Source organism: Corvus kubaryi, unplaced genomic scaffold, assembly GCF_017639235.1.
Source record: "Corvus kubaryi isolate FWS band 111438036 unplaced genomic scaffold, C.kubaryi_AGA036_p1.0 37382, whole genome shotgun sequence".
Taxonomy (NCBI): domain Eukaryota; kingdom Metazoa; phylum Chordata; class Aves; order Passeriformes; family Corvidae; genus Corvus; species Corvus kubaryi.
In genome coordinates this window covers 7,588,927-7,615,495 of record NW_024581124.1, presented here as the reverse complement: position 1 = coordinate 7,615,495, position 26,569 = coordinate 7,588,927, and the positions used below count along the sequence as shown (strand labels likewise).

At 43.6% G+C, this 26,569-nt stretch overlaps 1 protein-coding gene across 1 annotated transcript in view; it reads left to right on the top strand.

The window, feature by feature from the left end:
• TMEM132D (transmembrane protein 132D) overlaps window positions 1-26,569 on the top strand; it is a 207,199-nt gene that overhangs the window by 37,948 nt on the left and 142,682 nt on the right. Inside the window, exon 2 of the mRNA XM_042034985.1 lies at window positions 12,544-13,432. Coding sequence (XP_041890919.1) covers window positions 12,544-13,432 — 889 coding nt within the window. The remainder of the gene's footprint in view (window positions 1-12,543; window positions 13,433-26,569) is intronic.

The window sequence follows — 26,569 nt, the reverse complement described above, 5'->3', positions numbered from 1 at the left end:
TGGCGGCCAGGGGGGCTGCTGGCGGCCAGGGGGGCTGCTGGCGGCCACGGGGCTGCTGGCGCTGCTGGTGCCCACGGGGCGCTGCGTGCGCTCTGGGAGGAAGCTCGCCCTTGCAAAGCTTTTCCTATTTCTGTACGTTATGATGAGACTCTTCACCTGTTATAATTATTTCCTCGCAAGGTGTTGCCACTGAATCTTCTCTGTCTGCCTTCTTCAGGTGGCACAGCCAGGTACCAAAACTCCTTGCAATGTGTGGAGTTCCTCACTTTCAGGGACTATGAGATCAGTAATGCTCCTTGCTATTTGTACAATTTAAGGCGCTCAAGTCTTAAATTTTATATGTGGCACCTCTGTGAACCGTATGTAATTTGGCAGAACACTTTTAATATGTCATTTTAATGCTTTTGCTTTCCTTCACTTTCAGTGGTTTGTCTTGGTTGATTTATTCCTGGATATTTCCTAAAGTGCCAGGCAGTAAATGTCTGTACATTCTGTGATTTGTGCCATCAAGTCAAACCATTTTTCAGGGGCTGGGAAAGGGGTCTGAAGCACTTGTAGACTGCATGCATGGGTACATAAAGCAGCTTATCTTAATTTGTAAAACAAGAGATAGTAACATAAATTAGATTAAGTAATCAGTACTTTTCTGTTTGGTCTTAATGATGTATTTGTTGTCTTCCAAACACAGGTTTAATCCTTGTCTTTGTTATGTAATAAAACAACAGTTGGTAGTGATTTGTGGATTATGATAACCAGGCATAGAAATATTTGCTCAACTATTTATTCCATTTATCCAGTGATTTGATTTTATCCAGCTAGGATAATGAGAGGTAGCTGGTATCTTCAGGAGCAGCCATTCACAGGGAAGCAATGTCAAGATTTAAAGGAACTGCCTTTATTATGAATGTACTAAATTAAAAAAAATCAAAAATTCCAGTAGCTCTTAAACATGTCAGTGCAGTAGAAAGGCTGTGGATTAAAATGGAGATGCAGAGTGGCTTTCCTGAGAAAATAATTTTCAAAAAGTAAGATGGAACTTGAGAAGAAAGGTTGGAGGCTTTAAATGCTTTCTTTTTAATTTTTAAAGTGTAACATTATCTTTTCCTATGGTTTTATTAGGGTTTTCTCCTTCCCTTTTGTAGTGCTGGGGTGCTGAAAGGTATTTCTCTGTGGATTGACCTGAGAGAATTGTTTTTAGGTTTTGATTAGTTTATCTTGGCAGCTGAAAAACCAGTTATTCACACAGACTTAGAGCAGAATATACAAACTGCAGCAGCAGTTCTGTAAATTAACCCTGATGAACAAAATGCAGTGGCCAGTGCAGCTTCCAACTGGAGCTGAAATCGGGTGATGCCTTTCTGCTGGGCTGCTGTGGCAGACAAATCCCACCATCTGTCTTGCTCCACCTGGCAGACACTGCTCTTTATTCTGGAGACATTCAATTAGAGAGCTTCAGCTTTTAATCTGTTATTTACAAGCAGTGATGTGAAGCATCAGTCAATTACACAATTGTAGAATCAATTTGGTACAGACTTAATATATACAACTTAATATGTTTGCTTGCAGTAGGATTTGCACTTAACTGCACACAAACAGCGACACTAAATATGAATTAAACTATTTCAAGTGTGCACATGGATTCACACATGCAAATACTGAGACATTGGTGAGGATAATTGGGTGGAATGTGCAGAGAACCAGCCTTTAAGAGCGGCTGTGGCAGGGACTCCAGTTTGTTTTGCTCACTGTAAGTGCAAAGACCTGCTTGGCAGAAAGTGTATCTGTAATTTGCTTTAAATGTACCGTAATTGTTTCTGAGCTTTCCATTGTGCGTTTTTCACCAGTGCTTCTGAAATCTCCTGTTGAAAGCTGCTCAGTGGGACTTGAATGCAAAACTATTCACGTCCAAGGAGCAGCGATTTTTAAGTATCCAATCTAATTGCAGGGTAGGGGAAAACAATCTTGAGCTCCCAGTGGTTCTTGTGCAGCTCCCCTGCAGTCCCTATTGCTGCTGAATATCGCACGTGCTCCACGTTCTCCGGAGGAACTGTCCTGCTATTAAATCACTGCAGCAGTCAGCTCTGTGTGTAATGGCATCCTCCTGGGGACGTTCTGACTGTGGCATCCAGCTGAACATTCCAGTTCCTAGTCAGCCTTCAGGGAAACAAGGTATTCAGCTGAGGTGGATTTTAACATGACCTTTAGGATCTGTGAGGAGATGTGAAAATGGCTCAAAACTAACATAGCAAACTCCCAGAGAAGTGCCAAGGAAAACATTGGAGACTTTGTCAGGCAGAATCTCTTTTTTGTTGTTTTTGGAGTGTTGAACTCTGCAGCAAACCCATCAGTATCAGCTCATCTAGAGAGCGCTTTTAAATAACTGAGAGAGAATGAGGCTGGTTTGAAAAGGTACACTAATTTCCTGAATGAGATTTTGCAGATTTGCATGAGCAAAGAACTTTCCCTAGATTTAGTTAAATGAATACTGGGTAAGTTTGGGCATTCGTGCCCTTTGGAGTTTGCTTGGATAACGAAACAAAATGTTATGGGACTATAAAATGATAATGTCAATCCTCTTGACTCTCCTTGCTGTTACACTTCTGAGAGAGGAGCACACTGGTTTATTTCCATAACAAAGAGAGATTTTAATGATAGAGGAACATGCCAGGTATTGTAAAATACGTTTCCAAAGAGGCAACAGAAAAAGTACATTATTTCAGCCAGTCCAGATGAGCTGAGCCATCTCACCTGAGAGATGACCACCCAGTTTGGCCAGTGGGGAGAGCGGGATTTTGTAGCTGGGAGGAAAATGAGAAGAGAGGAGCCATTTGGCAGCAAGCTTCAGCCTGGATGGGCTCTTCTGCTCAGTCCTGTTTGGGAGTGGATTATCATGGGTACTCCTGGGGATGATGAAGCCCCCAAGACAGAGCCAAGTGCTGCCTCAGTTAGCTCTGCAAAACTCCCTGTAAGAAAAGTGCACATGCACACCAGATACCACACCTGCTGGTGTCAGAGGTAGCTGAGCACCTGCAAGAAGTTCGATGGCATTCAGTGGTCAGACTGCAAAACTGCCTGATTAATTATTCTGGTGTTTGGGTGCCTTTTTTTTTCAGGAAAATTCTTTTTCTGAGAGATCTTGGCTCCCTCCTTAGTTGACAAGGAGATGAAAAGGCTCAGGAATGTGTCAGGTTACCTCGTGGCAAATGAAAACTGCATGGGAAGGATGGAGCCCCAGTGATTCAGAAGCTCATGAAAACACGTCAGGATGGATCTCACTCATCTCCATTAATGAGTGTAGCCTTTGTGTTTGGGGAGGGTGGTGAGATCTTAGTGGCTGCTGACAGATTTGGACTGTACATGTTATTTTAGAACAGCTTTTCAGGGCAGGAATTAAAGCTTTGTTTCCTGAATCCTCTAAGCAGGAGGACCCTGTGGATTGAGGACACTGCATTCCCAGGTGTGTAGAGTGTGTCTGTCCCAGAGATGACAGCAAAAGATAGAAACACCCAAGTGTTGATGAGCTCTGCCTGTGTCCTATGCTGCCAAAAGCAGATTTTCTGTGTAGCTGTTTGTGTGTGTATTATCTCCTCTGGTGTCCCCCAATTTCCAGGCTTTCCAGGTACAAAAGGTACCTGAATAGGTACCCATTGCTATCTTCAGTTCCTTCTGAGAACACACTCAGGTATTTTTAAGCTGCACTTTCTTTATTGTATGCAAAATGGGTATGTATTTAGTGAAATATTGCTAGGTTTATTGAAATTCCTGGAAATTTACAGCATATACTAGCACTGTGGTGTTACTTAAATATGAGTTTAAAAGATTTTCTTAATTTTTTTTATCTTGTTAGTGAATGTAGCCATCGAAGATCAATATTGTAATTGTTGGTTGTACGAATTCAGTATTAGGCACAGAGCCTGCAGCAAGATGTAGAGCTGTGATATGGATTAATAAAATTAAAATGAATTTTAAAAAACCCCACACTCTGGAGGGAAGGAATGCTCAGCCAGCAGGCACAGACACTCGTGTGCTGTGGTTCCCAAAGCAGGGGAATTGGGTTAGGCTGCCCACACGTGGGTGTCTCAGGAAAGGTCAGCAGCAGGAACTGGTCTGTTCCTTTTGCTGACTCAGGTGTTCATTTAGTGCTTAGAATTCTTTTTTCCTCCCATCAATAATGGCCTGGTAGCAGAACTGCAGCCTCTGCACAGCCCTGGCATCCCTGCAGAAAATGAAGAGGGAATTTTGCAGACATGTGAGGCAGAATCTGATCAGCTTCTGATTGTCTGACCAGTGTCTGTTTAACCAGTGTGAGGCTGTTCCCTGCCAGTCCTGTATTTCTGTCTCTGTCATGAGCAATCTGACAGTGAGTGTTGGACTCCTGTCACTCACTCCCCTGCTACTCAACCTTATTTTTCTTTCTGTTGGTTTGCAAACATAATTCACTGAGAAACTGCGTTTAAGTCAAGATATTCCTGGCAAGTATTTTACCTTTCTAGTTTTGTGGGGTTTTTTTTGCTTGTGTTTGACTTTGTTTTGTTCTTTAAATCTTTGAGATCTTCATTTATTTCTTTCTCTGCCTGTAGAGCCATAAGTGAGGAAGGGCAGAAATGGAGACCCACAAACTGTTACTGTTGAAAACCTCAAATATTTCAGTCTGTTGGATGCAGCAGCTCTTGTCTTCTGGTCCTTTTGCTGTTTGAGTGTCTGGAGCCTCAGGTGGATCCCTCCTGTCCGGGTGCTGCTTCCATTGGAGAGTCTCTCCTTTCGTGGTTCATTGAATAAACACACAGGACTGCAGGAGAGGCCAGGCACTGTGTGGGGAGGGTGAGGGCGTGGGGAGAGCTCTGTGCTTGCCGGAGCAGTGACACACGGCAGGGGGATGGATCTCCCCGTGTCCGGTACCTTTTCCCCCTGAATCACTCACAGCTGATGGACTGGGGACAACAGCCCTGGGTGGTTACTGATGTTCTGGGTCTGGAGGGCCAGAAAAGCTTTCCTCTGCCACTCTTTCCCTATCCCCCAGTGGTTAGTGTGACTGTGAGTTGGGGTTATTTTTTGTTTGCCTTTTTTTTTTTTTTCTTTTTCTGATTTTCTCACTGTAAACTTTGTGGTGCCCATCACTGCTTTGCCCTTTCGTGTTCAGGCTGACATCATTTTGTGAAAGTGTCATATCCTTTTATCTAAATACTTTTCTCTGTAATTATTAGTTTGCTGCCTTTTCAGGTGGAAACTTGCCTTTGTTATATGATCTTTCTCTGATCATTTTTGTATCACATGGTAATATAAAGGTGTATGTGTTCCTCTGAGGCCCTTTTATTTAAATGATTTCTTTGTCTGTCTGTCGGTGTGAATAATAAAACATCTTCAGGATTGTTCATCTCTCTCCTAATGAATGATGAGGTGTCATCTGTTCTAACATCAATGATTAATTTACAAAAGTTTCTTCAAACTTTAGTAAAATGGGATATTCAAAGAAAATATTGTGTCATCAGAGCTCAGCTCTGTTGTCAAAAAGGCTTTATGTGCCTGTTAATCAGGCCCACTAAGGCAGCTGGAGTTCCTGGATTGCTGCATGAGCTGGGAGCTCAGTCTGTGTCTGGGAGAGCATCGGGGTGAGCCCCTGCGAAGCCACGGGGTCAGGTACCAGAGTAAGGAGTGAGAGGTGCAGGAGCAGTGTGTGACCTCTGCTGATCCTGGGATGCTGTGCATGTCAGCATCAGCTGCCTGCTCTCACTCCAGACAGGATGGCGTGGAAATCCTTTGATGTTGAGATTAAAGTTCCAGAATTATCATTTAGGGCAGCCCACAAGAAGTTCCTGATGGTCAGGCTTGTGAAGATGATGAATTCATTTTGGTTTATTGCCCTGCTTTTGAAGCATCAGGCAGCGACTCGTGCTGAGACTGAGGATTGTTTCTGTGGTGCTGGTTGCTTCCTCTGGTGGAGCAAGAGCTCCCTTTGCAGAAAACCTTTTTCTGAGTGTTTGTAACAGTGGTTCAGGTGTGCTTTTCTGGACAGGCTGTGATGTTTCCCCTTGCAAAGGCTTCTGTTTAAACACATTAATAACTGAACAGTCTTTCTGATCAGGCAGATCCTCATGAAGCTGAAGCATCTTGGCTCAGAGTACTTCCTTCTTTGCCTGACTCAACACTTACAAATTCTTTCTCACTGCAGTGGTGATGCTTGATAGTTTTTGTAAAAAGAATGGTTTGAAAATGTGCAGTCCTCTTAGCAATGATGGTACAGGTGATTTGTCTGCATCTTTGTGAAGTTTAATTTGCTTTATTCAGCATCTGCTGATGTTAAGTGTATGTTGCACTCTTTAAAATACTCCAACTTGTTTAAAATTCTCTTGCAAGAAATGAGGAGTCACCTTTTCACCAAGAAGCTCTTCAGCGTGGTCTGCAAGCTTGATGTCCAAATCATGTTTCCCTGACTTTCTAACAAGCTCTGCAGAGAGATGCAGAGCTGGAATGAGAGTTGTAATAACTGGGGGGAGGGGGGGAAGTTGGCAGGTTGGGAACAGCATTGCTCTTGGAGGAGAATGATAATTTCCCAAGGATGAAGCGGTCACAGGGAATGTTCTAAAGTGAAGCAAGGCAGAGCAGTCTGAAATGCTAATATGGAGAGGATTTAAAAAGAAATTGGTGATTTTGGGCCTTGAAGCCATTTTTCTTGTTAATTTGTTACAGATAAATGCATGACTCTTGGGTTGCAGGGTTCTATTTTTGCTTTCCTCTTTGTGACACATCGATTTGGCCTTATCGCTGCTCTCTGGGTACTTGCCCTTTAGAATGGTGTTGGTTACCAAAAGCAGGAGTTTTTTTGGAAACTGTTCTTTGATGGTGTGACAGCACAGGGAGGAGAGATTTGGGTTCTTGCTGCAGATGGGCTCAATTCTTTAATTTCTGTACTGGTATGCTGATTTTCCTCTTCCAAGCAAGTAGGTGAGGAGTAACAGGAACTCAGTGCTCCAGTGTGAATAGTGACAGTTAATTGATAGTGATCAATTGCTGCTTCAGCCTTGTGTTGCACAGCTGTGTAGGGAATAATGGGATCACTGGAGACTTTAAAATAAATAATGCCTTCATAAGGAAATGCTCAGTTGGAAGAACAAGTTCATCTGCAGGGCAGAAACACCCTTTGGGCCGTTCCTGTGCATTGGAGGCAGGGGATCACCACCACGCTGTGTCTGTGCTAGAGAAGGGATGGCTCAGCTTCCTGGCATCTGTGTGTGACAGAGGTGTTCCACAAGAGGGTGTGGTGGCTTGGCGTGGGTTGGGTTGGTTTTTGTTTATTTCCTGTGGGTTTGGGGTTTTTTTTCATATAGCAGGGTAGTGGAAGTCTACAGGAGAATCTGACTGGTTTAGTCCTCAGCCTCCCCTTACAGTTTGCCACTGTCATAAAGCTGCTGGCAATAAAGCAGAGCAAGCCCTTAATCCAAAGTTTCAAAGTGCAGTGCCAGTGGTTCTAAGGAAACTGAAGCTGCCACAAGGCTGGCCAGAGAAGGAGCACAGGAAGTCATCCTTATTTGTGCTTAAGGGCTGTGGAGGGTGCTGGAACCTAAGGAGGGAACATGACACACAGCCTACAAATCCTGTAGGATGGGAATGATCCTGCTCAGATCATGGTGTAACACAGTCTGAATCCTTTCTGTCCACTGGAAGTGACATCAAGTGGCAGAGCAGATCATCCCTGTGTTAAGAACTGGCTGAGTTACACCTGGGGAAGGGATTCACTCTGTTTATAGCTTGGCTTTACAATGCCTCCCTTTGGAGCATTAGCAGATTCAGCAACTTAACTAGGTGAAAATGGAAATACCTTAATTTTTCAAAAGTGAGCTCGAAGTTTTATTGGAACAGACATCTCCTGTGACATTACATTCTAGAGCTGAAAATATATCACACTAGCAGATTTTTTTTTCTTGATATTTTGGCTAAAATTATTTCAATTCATAGTAAACCAAGAAGAGCAGAAGTGTTCAGAAGTTTCAAGGAGAGCAGCTGAAACGAACTAAAAAGGTAAATTTTTTGGCCTTACTGAAAAGAGCCACTTATCTCAATCCCCAAGATACAGCAACAAATTCCATCTATTGCATTACCAGCCTGAGCCTGCAGCTGGGAAGGCAATTTTCTGAAGAAGTTGTTCCCTTCAATCTACAAGAAAAACAATTTGCTTTTTTTTTTTAATAGTAGCATTATATAATTGATTGGAAGAGTTTTATCTCATGAATGCTGGATGATTGTGGATTGAACAGTTTTAAAAATAAAGTAACTGAGGGCTGAAATCCCAAGGATCTGGCAGTACAGAGTGAAGTTAGTGGTCTGGCAGATTCCTTCCATTTTCTGGAGCCATGGTCAATAACTTTGCAGTAAAACTGAGCTATGAGGAGTGTTTCTGTCACTGGCTGAAAGCTGCTGTTCCATGATACCGAGAAAGAAAGACTGAAGATTTTTGGCCAGGCTGCAGTACAAATTCATGGCTTAATGAGGAAAGCAGTGTGACTCTGGAAGGGGAATGCAGCAAGTGTACAAATGGCATGTTGAGAGATTGATGCACAAACTTTGGCTGTGCAGGAGCAAACTGAACACGTTGCCTTTTTCTCAGATGCTTTCAAATTCACTGACCTACAAATTGTTTGCTTCTTCCATCAATGGCAAGTATTTTTTAACCAGTATCAGCCAGAGGAAGATTTACTAAGGAGAGAGGAAAGAAAACCATCCTATGACAACATCTCAGGTGGTCATGATTGAAATCCTCAACAGACCCCTCACAGCATGAGGGGTCAGACACAGTCCTTGTTGCAAGAGATTGAGGAATAATGCTCCTGGCATAAGCAAGGCATCAAAATCAGGTTTTACTGGTTTCCTTCACACTGCTGGGGATCATCTCCTGAAACCAGAATGCTGTGAGCAGCTCCCAGCTGAGGTAGGGTGGCTTCACCAGAGCCTGGTGGAGCAGTTCCTGCATTGGGGGTCAGCGCTCAGGATTCTGGTGCTGTGGGGCATCCCTGGCCCTGCTCCTCCACAGGAATCTGAGTTTCCTCTGCAGTGATTCAGCTTAAGGTGAACTGTTCTTGCAGCTTGCACCACTGATCAGTTCTAAACTGAGTGCATGTCTCTGGGTTATGGCTTAAACTCCTCAGAGTTTCAGTCTGGTCCCACTCTGTGCTGTACATCCACACAGAATTGGCAGGGCTGGTTTATGCCCTGCACTGCTGCACTTGCTTATTCTGCTGCCAGGGTCTCCATGCAGAGAAGTTTTCAGACCCAGTGGCACAGTAAAGGTAAATTGCAGTTAATGAATTTATTTATTTTTTTTGTCTCTGTTGCTGGTTCCTTAACAGCACTCCAGTTCCCCCTCCTTTTTGTTTGACATACTTAAAGTGAGAGTCACTGTGTCATTCTTGTCTTAATTATTCAGGTGGGTTATTCCAGTGGAATTTTGATTATGATGGTGTAGATGGAATGTAATATTTAGGACAGATTATATAATTTAAATCTTTAAAACACCACTTCTATGCTGGGTCTATAACACACAAAATTGTAATCTTCTGCAATTCTGCCTTTGTAAAAACATGCATAATTTTCACAAAAATAGTTGTGGTTGTAATTAAAGATGCTGATAGTTGTTTTTGTTTTTAATTTCCTATCCTTCAGAATCCTTAAACTTTCACGGTCAAAATCCAGATGGTGCTGCAGAGCTCAGTGTTGCTTTTGAGCCCTTTTTTTTTTCTGTTTGTGCTGATTAGAACTCTCCCCAGATAAAAGTTTAAAATTATTAGAATTTTGGCCTTTGGCTGTTTGGAAAACTGCTGCTGGCTTCCAGCACAAGCCAGTTCATATTCAGTGCACGTTCACAGCGTGGTGGTGGGGGGAAGGACACCAGTGAGGGACCAGTTTGCCACTGCCCAGAAATTTAAAACCAATGGACCCTGCTCCAGCTGGTGAGGCTGTTTCCTATTTTCATAGGCAGTTCACCTTTTCTTTTTGTTTTCCCCCTATTTGTGTTGCTCTCCTACTCTTCAGAGTCATTGATTTACAAAATCTGAGGAACATTGTCCTGTGGAGATGGGGAATACAGAGGGAAGGTTTTTAATCCCTCACATTTAAGCACTAAAATAAATGATTAAAAAATTATGAGGTGAAACACTCTGTTAATTTTAATATAAAAATAATGTACTTCTCCCTGTGGAATGCAAGGGAGGGAGCTGCAAGCAAAATAAGGGGAATAAAAGAATGGAATACTCTAAGTTCTTTGATGCCTTGCTGTGCTTTGCCAAGATGTTGGGAGGAGAATGAAATGAGTGTGGAATTTATAAATGGGGCAATAGGTGGGGAAGGAAGTATGCTGGGTGAGCTGAGTACAACAGCACCACAACAGATCCTGCCTCGGGGCTGGAGAGGAGAGCTCCAGCCCTGCAGCTCAGTGCCAGCAAAGCCATCGGGGCTGGTGGAAATCTTTGTTGGAGGATTATCCAGAAAAAGGTCTCCAAAAACTTCATTTGCTCTCAGTGAGTATCTAGAGGAAGAGTGGGAGCTGAATGCTCTAAAGACTAAGGATAAAATGAAGGGTATTTTTGTGTGTAAAAAAGCTCTGCAATTTCCTCTTTATTTAAAAAGATCTTTATGTAAGATCTAAGATGAATTTGCCACCTCTGGGGGAATCACAGGATTTCAGTCTTTTAGTGCTCATGCAGTTTACTGTCTCATATGTTGATGTGTTCTGGGGCCATTTTCCTGATTCTTCAGATAGATTTTATTTCCAGTTCTTTGGGGTTTGAGTAGACCTTAATTAAACTTTTTAAAGTGAGGTTTTATTGCAGTTGTTTATTGGAAGAGGAATTTCACTTTTTAAAGATGTGGAGAAGGATTTTGTGAAGCTGTGAAACTCTTCTGCAATCCTCTCTTCCTGGCCTCTTTCATTGTGGGATTGGTTCCTTCTGAGTGGTGCCCACTCTTATCCAGCGTTACTTTGTTCTGGTTTGTTGCTGGTTTTTAGGTGTTTTTCTGGATTTTTTTTTAAAGAAGTCAGCTGATTTTGCTTTACGTCTAGAAAGTCTTTTGTTCCTTTTTCTAAACTTCAGTTTATTGTTTTGCATTGTGTTAGGGCCTGGAGACCCTAACCATGATCTCAGCCTTTGGATTTTAGATGCTGCTCCTACATAAATAGTAAGATAAGTGTCATGTTTGCAGTCTGCACAGACAAAGGGGAAGGGGAAAGAAACAGTAATACCCTTTATTTTTTGGGCATAGAACAGCAGTACAGGAAAAATGACTTGTCTGATGTTGGTCAGAGTGGATTGCAATACCTAGATGGAAGATTCGTGGTTAGGAGTAACTGGCATCAGTTTAGGCCACCACAGTACTTATGAGCATAAATATTTAGGTCAGATGCCAAACAAAAAAATAAAGACTACTAAAGCATTTGTGAATTAGAGCTTGAGAAACTGGGTTGTCTTTGAATGCCATCTGTGGTAAGCCTTTGTCCCCTTTCTGAATAAGGGTAAGGATTTGAATTTGCTGTGGGGGAAAAAAAAAAAAGGCAATTTATTTCATAATTAGGGTGGAAGATGTGACCCTGAAGGTCAGCTGTTCAAACAGGAAAGGTGATACTGTGTTTGCATCTGTATTTTTTAACAGTGTATCTGTCTTTGTTCTTCGGGACTGACAGTTCCTAGAAAGGATGCAGAGCTTATTCTTTAGCATGATAGCCTGCCTCAGGTGATTGCTGGATGGCACAGTTACAATGGGTGCCCTGCAGTGGGAGAGGCTCAGTGTCACTGGAGATGTTCTTTGTGTGCAGTGATGTAGAGCCCCCAGATAATGCAGCTGTATTAGGGGACAGTGTAGGGTTAGGCAACGGCAGTGGCACAAATCCTGATGGTGATTTGCAGAAAAAACCCTCGACTCATGGGTAAAGTGAAATAGAAGGGACTGTAAATTGGGTGCAAACACAGCTCCTTTTGAAGTCCTCAGCACCAGAGTGATGTAAAGAAGCTGTTGTGTAAATTGTGTTATTGTGCTAACTGTTTTTAAAGTGAAATTCAGCCTTGTGCAGGAAGCCTTTTAGAGTCCATGTGTTGCCTGAGAGTGCTGAAAAGGTTGAAGTGAGCTCTGAGTGGTCCATTTGCAGCATTTGGTGTAAAGTCATTGCCTTGGATTCCTGTGCAGGTGGAGCTTGCTGTAATGATCACATTGGTTTAGATGTGCCTGTGCAGTGATCTGGGGTTGCTGCTGCTGACTGGGTAATTTTGTTCTCTGATGATAAATATCTCTTGCAAGTGAAGATGTGACCTTTGGCGTGTGTAAACCTACACAAGCTACTTCTTTTAATCTGGCTGTCATGCAGAACGTGTCATAAACCATTCTTTTCCAAGCTGATTAGATAAATCATCATCTACCTAGGCCAGCTCTGCATGGACTGATGGGGTTTATTGCCACTAATCCCGGCTGCAGCACTGTTGATGCCCTCAGTAAAGTCAGTGAGGTTATAGCACAGCATGGCTTGAAGATCTGATCCTTTAAACTCTCCTTTCCTTTCAACAGTGACTGAGAGCCGAGGGATCCTGGAGAGCATACAGAGATTTTCCTTGCTGCCAACTTACTTGCCTGTGACCTATCGTATCCACAACGCGGATGTTTCCTTCTTTCTGAAGGAAGCCAACCAGGATATTATGAGGAACTCCAGCTTGCAGTCCCGAGTGGAATCCTTTCTGATCTACAAATCCAAGAGTCCGCCTGTGTTAAACGCCAGCTACGGACCTTTTTCCATTGAACAAGTAGTGCCCCAGGACTTAATGTTGTCTTCAAATCCCTTTGGATCTACTAACAAGTTCTCCTTTAACTGGAAACTTAAGGCCTTCATCATGAGCACCAAGATCTACCTGAGCAAGCCCAGGGTGCAGGTGCTGTTCTACATCGTGGGCAGGGACTGGGACGAGTACAGCCCCTCGGAGCGGCTGCCCTGCCTGCGCGTGTTCGCCTTCCGCGAGACGCGCGAGGTGCGGGGCAGCTGCCGCCTCGGGGGGGACCTGGGGCTCTGCGTGGCACAGCTGGAGCTGCTGCCCAGCTGGTTCAACCCCCCCACGGTGGTTGCTGGCCGTAAGAAACAGATGGACAAGTCTGAAGGGAGCCCCGTGGAGCTGTACTACTCCATCCAAGCAGGAGATGAGAGAGGGGAATGCGCCAAGGAGGATGTGAGGAAAAGTAACGGGATCCGATCGGGGCGCAATGACATCGATGAGTCAGGACCTCCCCTGCAGAGGATTGGAAGTGTTTTCCTTTACCAGACACATGCTGCCCCTTCTTTAACTGAAATGAGGTTGGATAATAACGTTGTCATCCAGTATGCACCAAAGACTGTCAAGCAAGGGGACATTTTGACTTTCCTTGTGTCTGTTGCTAAGAACTCGACAGAAGATCAGTTCACACTGAGGTAAGGCTGTTTTGTGTTTCCTTGGTACCTTACAGTTTCTCTGCTCTTGGAAGTCACTTGCTCTGTATAAATTGCCTGACATCCATTGCTGCTCTCCAGACGTTGTATTGCAGTTGGTTGACTCAGCATTTCTCATGTTGTTCAGTCTGATTTTGTATGAATTGTCTGAGATGTGATCTCCTGGAGTGAGAAAGGCCTTTTCTTGAAGTTGTCCTTCGAGGAATGCTTACAAAAATTGAAACGGTAGAGCTGGGATATATCTATGTACTAAGAGGAGATAACATCTGAAGTCCTGGGAGCTGGAGTTTGCAGTTCTCCTAATCTCTCACTGGACTCATGTTGAGATTAATGAAGCTTAAATCTGCAGTTATTTATAGGAAATGAGCAAGAATTGGTTATCTAAGTAGGATTCACATGCTTCAGCTTCTCTCCCCAGCTTGTTGTGAGCCTGGTTCTGTATTACGGGATGTTTGAGGTTCCTAACAATTATTGATAGACCAAAACAATTGCTGACAATGAGAAACTCCCTGAGGAGGGGTTGGTTGGTGCATGAATGTAACATCAAGTGCCACATGGATTCACCTCATCCTGCCCAAGCACTGAGGTGTTACACCAGTGCAGTACAAGGAGGACCAGCAAGGGCTGGGCTGGGGCACACAGAGCAGATGTGTGGTGCCTGCAAGGGGGGCTGCTGTCCAGCTGTCGTCTTTCCAAGCTTGCCCTGTGCTCCAGCACTGCAGACGAGGGTTGTGTGGCTGGTGTGTGGAAATCCGTGTGTGCAGAGATGGTTCCGTTCTTTTATCCCTTAGCAATGGCTTGTGCCACCTCTTCCTGAGCTGGAGGTAAATGTCAGACTCTGGCTTCTGGGGATAAGCTGATTTGTCTTAGGTGTTTGTCCTAGAAATGGTGGGTGTTGCCAAAGCTCCCCAAACATTCCTCTCAAAGAGCATGTGCATTGTGGGAGGGAGCAGTGACCTCCCCTCTTCAAGTAGCACACATCTGGAACTGTGTTCATAAAACAGCTGTGCTGAGCACTGGAGGTGCTGGGAGCTGCCACCTAAGAAATCACACCCTGCTGTGACTTGAGATGAAACTCCTTTCTCTGGTGGTTACACATCTCACATTTCAGGGCTTAAAATGGGGCAAGGCCATAAATGGAACATTGTTGAACTTGGATGTCTGCCTTGGCCTGGAGCAAGGAGTAACTCAGAGGTGACACCGCTCACCTAAGTAGTAAGAGCTTAACAGAGTAATTTTTTTTCCCCTCCCCTTCCCCAGGAAGGTTTGCAGGGGATTTGTGGGGGAAATGGTTTGCCCTAAAATCAGGACATTTTTCTTTTGCAGGTGTGTGATAAATATAAACTGAGTAACCACAGCACTTAGCTGCTGACTCAAGGGCAATTATTTCTTTTTCATCTGGTGGAGGACAAACACCTCTCCTCGCTGCATCAGTTTCTCATTTTCTGAGTCAATCTAAGATTTAAATTGTTTCCTGAGTGCTGATTTCAACAATCCAAGTTCCTCATAGCAAGTGTTCAGGGATATCTTGGGATATCTTTATTGTCTATACTGATGACTTAGAAGGGATCGCATCAGCAGACACGGGAACTTCTACTACATTTGAAACTAGGTGGTTTTTTGAATTTGAAAATATAATGTTTATATTAAAACCAATTTTTTTAATCTAAAAGAGAATTAAGGTAAAAATGTTTATTGTTTTTACTCTGTAAATGTAGAGTCCTGGAAATCTCACTTCAAAGCATCTCTATTTCCATGAGCTGTAATCCATTAGAAGAAGAGCTAGTTACAACCATGATAATTATGTTACATGTAGGTTTATTAAATTTTCACAAACCTTGCTTTGTTTAAATTAGGATGAAAACTCAGCACCTGAACTTTTAAAGAAGGCTTCTAAAATGAATTTTCTGAAACAAAAAGGAAAAGATGTGTTTGAATTGTAGCTTTTTATTTTGAGATCTAAGGGATCATAAAACAAAAAATAAGCTAAAAATAGGGAGCGAATATCAGCTCAAAATGAAAAGTGTGGCACTCTTGTCTTAAAAACAGCACTTTGCTGTTACCTTTTAAAAACAAACTTTTGTAACTTCTTGCTGTTACTCGTGTTGCTTTCTTGAGTTTTGATTTCTCTTGACCTGCTTTTCTGAGAGAACCTGGCTGTCAGGCTCTAACCTGCTGCAGTCCAGAGTAGTTATAACATTGTTTAACTGTGCTTCCAGGGAGCCATTCCTCTCTTTGATCTGGTTACAGCATCCCTAAGGCTTTTTCGTTGGGTTTTTTGGTCAGAACTGTGCTGTGTTCATCCCTCCATGATGTGTTCTCCATCCATCTGGTCTCTTCTCATTCTGATCTCCTCTCTGATAGAGGAAAAGGTCCCTTCTCCCCTCCCCCAACGTAACTTTTATGAGAAAAATTGTATTAATTTTTATTTCAAAGTTCTGCCTTGAGTGGCAGCAAGATTTGGAACTGCATTCATAAAGTGAGGCCAGGGGCTGCTGGCAAAATGCTTTTACCATTGCTTTTGCTCCAGTGGACTGGAAATTACGGCTTGAACAGATGGAAAATATAGGATATACGGGTCAGAACAGAAGAAACAGACATGCAAAACAGCCAAAAGTAAAAAATTACTCATCACTACTGAATATTTTTGGTTTCAGAACTATTATGTTCAGAGTAAACCTTATCCCCTTTCTAACAGGAAATTTTCTTCAAGGGGAGCCTTCTAGAAACTGCTGAGTACTAAAAGATGTTGGGAAAGGTACCTTTGGTTTTTATCTTGTGCTGTTGTTCTGCACAAGGGAAGATTTAGAGGAGTGAACATGAAACTGATGGACTGCTTTTAATTTCGTGAAAGAGTTGGACCATAAGAGCCAAGGTCTAGGTTTTGTTTTTTAATGAGCTAGGGAAATTAAAAATATTTGTCTTGACTCTGTATGGGTGTGAGAGAGAGGAAAGGAAGGAGATAAAATATAGATGGTGGGTAAATATGGAATATTGCTGTAGGTTGAAAGCTTCAACTGGAGCACTGGGCCTTTGGAAACGGAGTAATTTCTCAGCTTCATTCAGCACTTGCTTCCCCTTTTTCACCTTCTTCTCACCTTCCCATGTGCTGCTGGCCAGGGAAGGCTGAAGGCTCTTCCTTCCCATCATGGGTGCTGAAAGTTCCTGAAGTTCATAGAAAATATCCCAGTCTGTTGTGTTTTGCTTTTTTTGCTCCAATTTCATGATACACATATTGGAAACTGAAACTACAGTGAGAACTTTATTTGAAGTGTTTTGCTGAGAAAGGAAAACACGAAGCATAATTTCACGTCAGTCCTTCCAAATGCTTTCAGCAGTTCAGGCCTCAGAGCTCTGCTGTTACACAATTCCAATTCCTGTTTGCAGCAGTTCCTGCTGGTTATTAACTCTGTGCTGTTACAGACATTACAGTCAATTTGTGCAGGGGTGCCAGTGTTTCCCAAAGTTAGGAACAGGAGTTTTCTGAATCCACACTGTAGGTACAGTTCTGGTTTTTATTAGCTTTTTTTAGGCTTTGCTGGGCCTAATAAACATAACCTTCTATTTTGTTTTAAAGTCAACAGGATTGATACTTTCTGCTTGCAGCCTTTTAAATTTGTTTTCCTATTTCTGGAGATGAATCAGCAAAGAAATTATAGAGCTAGAATTGCCTTAAGCTACTGAGTGTCAGCCCTAGAAATATTCATGAGTGAAAAAAGCAGCAGCTTTTTTTTTTTTTTTTTACAGTTATTCAATTTGTAATTATATTTAGTGAATCCTGTGTGAGGAAATGACTGAAGGTTGTAACAGAAGCTTGTAAACCTCAAATAGTTGGGGAAAGTAAGGGGTTTTTTTTATAAACTCTCTGCTATTTCTTCGTTTGTAAACCTGAGTTGGGGGTTGGACATCTGTAGGTACCAGTTTTATAAACGATGGAGAGGCTTTGTGATTTCCCTCTGGTATTTTTAATATCTTCTTTCTGATGATAAGTGTGGGAATACAGGGACTGGAGTGAAATTGTGGTAGTGAATAAGCAGTGCTTATTGATAATTGGGAAAATTTTCCCCAAAAGGCCCCTAGAGTTTATGGTACATGAACTTCTCTTATTTGCTGTTTTATCTAACAGTCAATCGATAATAATCCAGCAAACATGAAAAGGGCTGCATAAGTACATGAGGGGAGCAGAGTGGAGATCATTAGCACTCAATTTATACAGCAAGGAAATCTGAACAAGACTGGCATTTTATCAAATTGTTTGTGTGTTCTTCTGGTGCTGGGCTAAATCAACTCTTATTCTTAGTGCTGAACCAAATCATATTTAAGTAGCAGAAACAATCAGGGAGTAAGTGGTGATCAGGAAGGTTACCAGCCACATAAACTCTGTGATGAGATGGGCTTTTCCCTAGGCTGTAGATGATGTGGCTGTTTCATGGTACCCCAACCCTGAGTTTGTAGCTCCTCTGCCAGACTGAGAAGAGCCCTATTGTACATCTTTTACTCTTCCTTCTATAGCTCTGGTTCTGTCGATTAAACAGCTCCTTCCACATCCTGGTTTGAACAGCTTCTAAAATCTTCTCATAAATGACTTTCCCCCCCCCTTCTAACTGATCTCGTGGCCTACTTTGGCCAGTTTAAAACCTATGAGAAAACTAAAATATCTCTGTTTCTTCTGAAATACAACCTCTACATTTCAGCGTTTTCACTGCTCAGTCCTGATGTAAAAATGAGGTTGAGGTAAGCAGGAGTTAGGCACTGTAACCTAAGAAGGTGAAAGTCCTGTGTCTTCATTGCTTCATCATAATAAATGTTCTCTGCCAATGTGAGCTGGCACAGCGCTGGCCTTCCTGCAGCAGGGCTGAGGGGAAATCACCCCTCTGCTGCTGCCAGGGGAAAGGCTTCTCCAGCAGGCTCCTGGGTTTTCTGCTGTGTTCAGCACACTGTATGAGCAGGAATTAACTTTCATAGCCTGTTTATGAGGTAGTCAAGCAAATATAATTTTCTCCATCTTATGGGTGGCAAAATAGCTTTCCTGCTTTCCTAAGTGACTTGCTAATGGCCCAAAATTGTCAGTGGCAGTGTGGAGACAAGTGCTTAAGAACTATTGACTTCTAGGGCACTCTATTACCTCCTGTTGCACTTGCAGATTATAGTAAGAAGAAAATAGTTCCTTCTGTTAAAATTATTCCAGTTAACATCCTCTGCCTTGAGAATCAACTCACGTTGACTGAGCCGGTGTCAGAAAACCGAGAGACAGATCCAGCAAACCATTACTCACATGAGTGGCCTTTGCAGCCGGCTGTTATTTCTGGTTTATTGCCTTGCAGCAGGACCCAGGAGCTGCAGTTGCACTCCAAGGCCTCTTATCCTCCTCTCAAATCCATCGCAGAGCCTGATCCAGCCTGGGCAAGGCGTGGTTGGGCCACCGATGGATTGAAGCAGTGTGAGCAGTGCATGGGTGCTCTGCTAGCAGGCACTGGGGTGACTGCCTGCCCTCGGGGTCCCTGCGCTGCAGGGTCGCTGCCCCAGTCTCGCAGGCAGAGACTGGACAGGTCTATTTTGCTTGTCCTGCTGCAAGGGCTCCGTTTGCCTCCGTTCCGCTCCTGATCACTTGGAAACTACAAACCTTACAGGAATGGGAGCCCTCTGACACTGAAGCTGCGCTGGTTGGGATTGCACTTCTGGCTTGCTGATCTAGCACTTCAGAATTATTGTTCTGCTGCATTCTGGAGACACTGTAAGATTTAGCCAGGGAAAACTATTTTTTCAATATAACTCATTAATTTAGGGAGCTGAAGAACATTAGCAGAAAGTCAACTTAACCTGTATTTCCCAGCTATAATTAAGTTTGATTTGTTGTTGGTGGTGTTTTGTTTAGAAATGGGGAGGTTTGGGGTACTAAAAATCCCCCAGTTTATGGAATTGGTGTCTGAGTGTTTATTTTCTTCCCACGGAAGTGCTTAGTTCTCAGTGGAGAACACATTAGCAGCTCCTTTGTAGTAAGAAATGGAGCAATATGAAAGAGGGCTGTCAGGGCCTGCTGGGTAAAGGCAAGACGGATGGTAAGGGTGATTGGCACTGACAGGGTGTGAGCTGCCGTGTTTGCAGGTGCTGCTCCTGCCATCCATCACACTTGGCCCTGATTGTGGAGATGTCAGCAGGATGCACTCCAATCCCGGCTGGCTGATGGAGGGGAGCGGGCAGGAGGGAGGGGCTGGCCAAGGGCAGTGGCTGGAGGTGTGCGAGCACAGATAACGAGGCGTCAAACACTGGGGCTTGAGATAACACACAGGGCTCTGCTGTGCACACACTGCCCCAGAGCTGTTTGATCTGCGCGAGGATTTCTCACTGTTGTATCAGCACCGGGGGATTACACATCCAGCACATGATGAACATGTCCATTCCAGTTCCTTGCACTTTCCTAGTTACTGCTGACAAGTTCAGGAGCTCTCTTTTTATCTATATTTTGGTGCCTGAGCATGTAGAACATTCTTGTAAAACTTTGGGTCAAAGAACTTCCTTTCTCTTCCTCTGATATTCTAGTAAAACATGAAATCTCATCCAGGTAAGGATTTTTCCTGTTTCCAAAGTACTTTTAAAAATAAAGGCTAAGTACACTGAGGAATAAGACATTTAATGGGAGGGAAAGTAATGTTTGATTTGAAATTATTGAAATAATTTGACTTTTCAGTGCTGCTTTCACATTTTTTAAGGGTAACATTTATCCAGGATGAACACACATATGAAATGCATCAGGCAATCTCAAAGTGTATTTTTGATCACAAAAAAATAGGAATGTTAGTTTCCCACTTCTAATGGCAAATCTGAATTCTTTTAGATTTTTAAGGTTTTTACTTAAACAGATCTGACAGATCCTTGTAACATCTGTGTGTAAAGCCGTGGTAATAAATTATCTTGTCACTTTATCAGATGCCAGTTTGCACAGCATCAGTCACTTTTCAGAACAGTTTTCTCTCTGCTGGTCCCTCCTGGAGCCTGTCCTGCCCGGTGTTCACAGCCCTGAGCAGTGTCTCACACCACAGCACCGTGTCCTGCAGTGAGCCCTGACTCCCTGATTAGCTGCACCTCTGTCTCCTGCCTTTGCACCCCTCAGTGCTGGTTCTATTTCCCAGCTTACTGCTCTGTAGTGTTTGTCACCTCTCTTTTTCCAGGCTGCTACATCCACACCCCCTTCCCATGGCTTGGAATTCCTATGGGAGTGGAGGGAAGGGGAGCTGCTGCTACAGAATCAGTGTTGGTGCTGGTTGATCTCTTCACCCGCATCACAGAGAATACCAACAATAAATAACCTAGGGTAGATAGTTCATTGCACAGAGTCATTGATCTGTATTATAGTAGATAGAATCTGATCTAAATCTATCACAAAATGGTGAAACTGAACCCTGGCTGCCAATGCAGAAGTTTTGCCTTCAGGATACCAGAACTGCGCATGTTGGACATCATTGGCCAAACTGATGTGGCCCTTGAGCACTTAGTGCAGCGTATAATCCACGGTGGGTGTCCTTAGGAGCTTCATTTCTGAAACCCAGGATCAGTGATCCCCTTATGTACATATTTAGTGGCAATAGTACAGGGTAGAGTTTGTGTTCAGCGTTGGAAGGTGACACATCTAGAGCCTGCGTCCAAACCCGAGCACTGTTTTGTTTGCATCAGTTGTTTGTTGAGTGCTCTTAGAGTAAAGGCTGTTACATTCTCCTGTTCTCCAGGAACAAGAGGGCAATTCTGCCGTGTTCCAACGATGACAGCGTGCTGGGTTTGGTGCCACGTGAGCAGTGCTGGGCACAAACCTCAGCCTGTGCGAGTGGCTGTGCTTGGCTGCACTAAAGTCAGAGAATTGAGCTCACAAAATCTGCTGTAGCCACTTGAGTGGCTCTCTGACCTGTCCCTGTGGTTGTGCACTTGGCTGATGTAAGCAGGACAGACATCTGCTCTGAAGTAATGGAGGGACACTTTATTTCCCTACTTATTTTTAATTGTGGTCTACCTGTTCCTTCCTCAGCTGTGCCTGGTGAACTCTGGTGCATTGTGCTGTGTAAAGGCTTATCAACAAAGAGATACCTCTTCATAAACCTTTAGATCTAATGCCTGAAAGCTCTGAAGGGTTTGGGTTTGAGGATTGTCATCCTTTTGAGGAATTGTCTATTGTAGGTATTCATTACTCAGGCTAACAGATACTGAAAATGGCTTTAAATCACCTGCTGGGTTTTTCCTTGCTTGTTTGCTTTATTTATTATTTTATTTCAGGGATAGGATTCTGAACTTTTAGAGCTCATCTATGAAGGCTTTTTTTCCCTCTGCAGCTAGAAGTGCTAACTGACTTTGATTTATCAAATAAAAATAAATTAATGCTATGTTGAGAGACCCTTTCTAAACCATGTCTGCATTCTAGATTTAGCTGAGACAGTAATTGCTTTGCCAGTCTGTAGTTTGGAGCAGTCTGTAAACCCTGAAAGAAAAATGTCAGTCATCAGTAGCTGAAGCCATTGTTTGTGGAGAAATTTGAACCCAGAAGGAGAGAGCCAATTTTGAATGCTCCCACTGTAGTTCAGAGAGGTGTTTAAATAACCATCAGCCCTTCAGTGGGAGGGGGAAGGAGGGGAGCTGTGGGTGTGTGCGTTGCTGAGAGAGAAAGGAGCTGCAGCCAAGAGAATAAACACCAAAGCTGCTGCAAGGAACAACATAAACTTGTGACAGAGTTTCAGCAAGAGCAGCTGTTGTATGGGCCTCTTTCATTTGTCCTGGCTCTCTTGGGCTGAAACACCTCCTTGTGGTAATGCAGCCTCTCCTCCAGGCCCATTCCCAGCTCTGGCACGGGGGCTGGAGAAGCAGAAACAGCTCCTTTGGGAGCCAGACTCAGCACTGCAGGGTGATGCTCTTGGGCCAGGGGAGGCACAGAGAGAAGGGGCAAAGCTGGGATCTCCCCCTCCACGCAGACAGGGGCTGCCTGAAGGGGCTGGGCTGTAGCACTGGATCCAGTGCGAGTGTTCTGGTGGTTTTGATTAATTTTCAAAGCCTACAAAAAGCTCTCAAAAAGCAGCTTGTTTGTGACCATACAGATGTTCAGTCCTCACTGAAACGTGGTAAAGAAACCAAGCTCTAGGACCCAACACCTCTGCAGTGACTGGGAGCTTACTTTGGGGCATGCAGGGTCCTGTGCAGGTTGGCAAGTTTCAGGAATTTACTGTAAGTTTCCCAGTATCTCTTAACAAGGAAGGAATGGTGGGGATTTCCTTTATTCTATTATTCTACCTTCTTGACCCTTTTGTTAGAGGGAATATATTAGTTAAAAATTCCCAAAGTGAGATATCTGCAGAAAAAAGTTTTATGCATGGCTTTGAGATCTTGTAATAATTAGGTGGATAAAACAACTTGGAATGCCTGAAAAATCTCATTATTTAGCTAGAGATGTTTAGGCTTTCTTAATCACCTAGAGCTGGTGATACTTTTCAGCTCTGAGGGAAGATAGGAAGTGCTTGGCTGTGCACTTTTTGGAAAATAGATTTCAAATCTCAGTTTGGGAAGGTTTTAAAATAGTAAGCTGTTCACCACAGGCTTGCAAATGGCTGAACTAGGACCTGGCTGAATAAATAAGTTGGCTGCAGGGAAAGAATTGAAAAAGGAGGAGGGAAGAAAGAAGGGCATTCCCCAAGATAAATTAACATCTGTGAAATAAGACACTTCTAAATGTATGCTAATGGCCTAAATGTTTCCATATTCAATTAAGTAATAAGTCCCAAGTTGGCAATATCATCCCAAAACATTCATTTACCAAGCCAGGGCTCCACTGGGAGAGCAGAGGCACCATAATGAACTGATGTGGGCAGTAGGACATGATAATGCCTACTTCAGAGGGAATTACCGCTTTCAAAATGCAATTTACAACAAGAATTTAGTTGTTAGAAGAGTTTTTTCCCTCTTCATTATGACAGTGTAATTATGACTCCAGTGGCTCAGATTAATTTTGAGAGGAGTGAGTTACCAAAGCTTTTGTACTGAGTGTTCTCAGGCACTTTGAGTACAGGACTGAGGGCTGTTCTCTGATAAATAATAACCAAGTGGAAGTTCACATAGACAGCAGCCTCCTTGCAGCTGATCTCATCCTCCTTCACTCTGTCCCACCTACAGTGGGCTTCATGTGCCTTTGTTTCTTGCTGTGTATTATTATTTATCAGTTTGATTTAAAAATCAGGCCAGTTTGACAGTAACTCTAACGAGCTCTGACAGTGTTTACAGATGTTGATTTCCAGATGTTGATGCAGCTGTAGAGAACAGCCAGTGTCACCTGAAAAGCTGTCACGTGTGTAGAGCTGTCTGTGTGGCTGGTGGCTGCTTGTCACTGGGTGTAGGAGCTGGCCACTGTGAACAGACTGAATTTTCTGGAGCCACTTCTTCAGAACAAGTGGCTCAGTCCCTGTGGAACTGCTTCCAGAACTACATATAGATGCTGTGAAGGATGCTTCCAGGGGCTACTCAAAGCCACAAGCAATGTATGAAGTCATTGTCTGGGTGACAGTCTTTCACTTCAGCCTCTGAACATGAACGAGTGCATTTGAGCACGAAAACAATCCTTGATGTTCTGTGCTCCTCTGGCTGTGTTCAGGTTTTTGTTTGTGTTTTCAAGCCAGCCAGGCACTCTTGGAACTGCTCTGAACAGACTCAATGTTTGTTTTTCTTCCTCCACTATCTTAGGAAGGGCTTGTAAGGATGGCACTTGGCAGAGATTGCTCTGGCCTTGTCAGACAGAAAGCGGCTGGGTGTAATGTGCTTTTTTCATCTCTCTGAGAGGCACCAAGAGATTGACTGTACATTTGTTTCTTAAGACAGTATTGGCAAAATCTTTTTCAATTATGGCAAACTTCTCATTTTCACAGTGTGGCAGACCTGGCTTTTTCCAGCAGCTGAGCTGGGTGTGCTGGAGCCTGCAAAGACGGCTCAGGTGAAACAGAGCTCTCTGCTCTGGTGAGGCATTTTGTACCAGCCTGAAATAAACAGCTCCAATGGAATGCGAGTCCTTTGTGCACCGCTGGCACTGTCACAGTCTGACAGTGACTGACATCTCCCTGAGCAGGGCGAGGATGCAGGAAGTCATTCGGATCACAGCTCGTCACTGATGGGTGTTCGTTTCCACAGGTGGCTGCAATACCACATGAAAGTCAGGGACTGGTAACTCTGAAACCATGCCAGGGACGTCTCCTGATGGCTCTGGATGTCACTTGAAAAAAAAACCCCAAAACAAAACAAACTGCATGTATGTAGAATTCGTTCCTAGAGGTGCTGACAAGAAACTTCAGTAGTCAAAGCTGATGTTCCTTGGAGGACTCCCTGAATATGCTGCTGAATGTGCCAGGAGGCTTTGGAAAAACTAGAAATGATGAGTATGGGGTTATCTGATGATTTGTATTGTTTAAAACTGAGTAAATGCTAAGGCAGAAAAAAAATAGATCAAAAGGAGTTTTGCACTTACAAGATAGATTTTTTTGTAAAAGACTATGAAACCTAAAGATAAAATCAGTGACTGCATTTTGCAGTCAAGTGAGCTGAAGCAAGAAAGAAAAGTGAGGCTGAATTGCCCGGTGTCTACAGGAGAGTTGATCAGTGGTACTGGGATCTCACAGCCCCGTTTGCTGTATTAAACACATGGGCAGGGTTTGAAGATAGGTCAGACAATACAGGGGAACAGCGAGGGAGGAATTTTTTCTCCTTTTGTGATTTAATAGACTCTCTTGCTCTGTTTGCCCTCTGAGGGAGCCAATAGATTTAATATCCAATTTCTCTCATCTGCTATCAGAATGCAAATGTGATGGCAGACGAATATACTTTCAAGAATACTTAACCTAATGGGCATGTAAAGCCTGGTAATTATCAGTTGTTTGTCTCCTCTTGGATAATGGTTTTCAGTAATAGGCACGTACCACACACTGAGATCTTGGTGTGGGCCAGGGACAGATTCCAGCACAGCTTCTCCTGCTCTGGCAGTGGAAACAAACAAAGAAATGCAACGCACTCATTGCATTTGTTCCATTTTCAGATCCCTGTGAATACCAATTGGAATACCAGGTTAATAACCAAAATGAGCATTTAATCCACCTTTGATCCAGCACGTGTAGCAGCAGTGACAGGCTGTCCATGTTGTATGTGCCACGCAGGCAGGAATGTTGACAGAGCAGGCAGGGCTTTGTGGCTGATACAGAAAGGATACAAAACCTTCAGTTTCTGACCCTCCCAAGCCCCATCTGTATGGAAAAGAAGCAAACAAGAAAAAGAACTCAGGTTCATTAGTCTCAAATTTGATAACAGTGATAAAAGATTAAAAAAAAGATAATGGAACAGCAACAGACAAAGTAGAAGTTGAGGCATCATCTTGCTCCCTAACTGCACCACGTTAAAGCCATTTGGAGCAATGAGCTGTAGTGGCCTGAGCTGGACTGGGAATAAATGCAGCAATTTGTTGTATTTCATAATACATGTTTTCATTAAGACCGCCCTACTGTGCCACCATTTTTTGAGGCTTTGTTTCTCCTCTGTGGACTGAAGTACTTCAGCAGAGCTCAGATGTGAACTGATAAAGCTGTTATCAATCATACATATTCTCCAAAGTGAGAGCAAATAACAAACTGCTTTCTCCTAGGGCTGGGGTCCCAAGAGCAGGGACAGAGTGGAGAAAGGGGGCTCAGAGATGCTGTGCTAGTGAAGGCTTCTTCCAGAAGCAGCCCGTGCAGGGGTTGCAGTGCAGGTTTGGGCCAGACTGAGTGGAGCTCACACTGGGCAGAGCTGGCTCCACTGCGGAGTCGCAGGGTGGTCACCACCCTCCTGCTCACACACATTCCTGGAGCACAGGACTGAGTCCGACTGACAGGACTGCCTGCCCAAGCTCCCAGGGATGGGTGAGGTGGTGCTGAAACTGCAGAGCTGCTGCTTTTGAGTCAGGTTTCCTCTCCTTAAAGCTCCAGCTGTGAGGGGTTTATGAAAAGAGAGGCTATATTTTGTTTTTGTAGACATTTCTGGGGACTGCAGCGTTCTACCTGGGGCTGCGTGACAGTCTAAGAGGTGTGAAATTTCTCCCTGGCATTAGAAATACAAAAGAAAAGTCACAGCCATCAC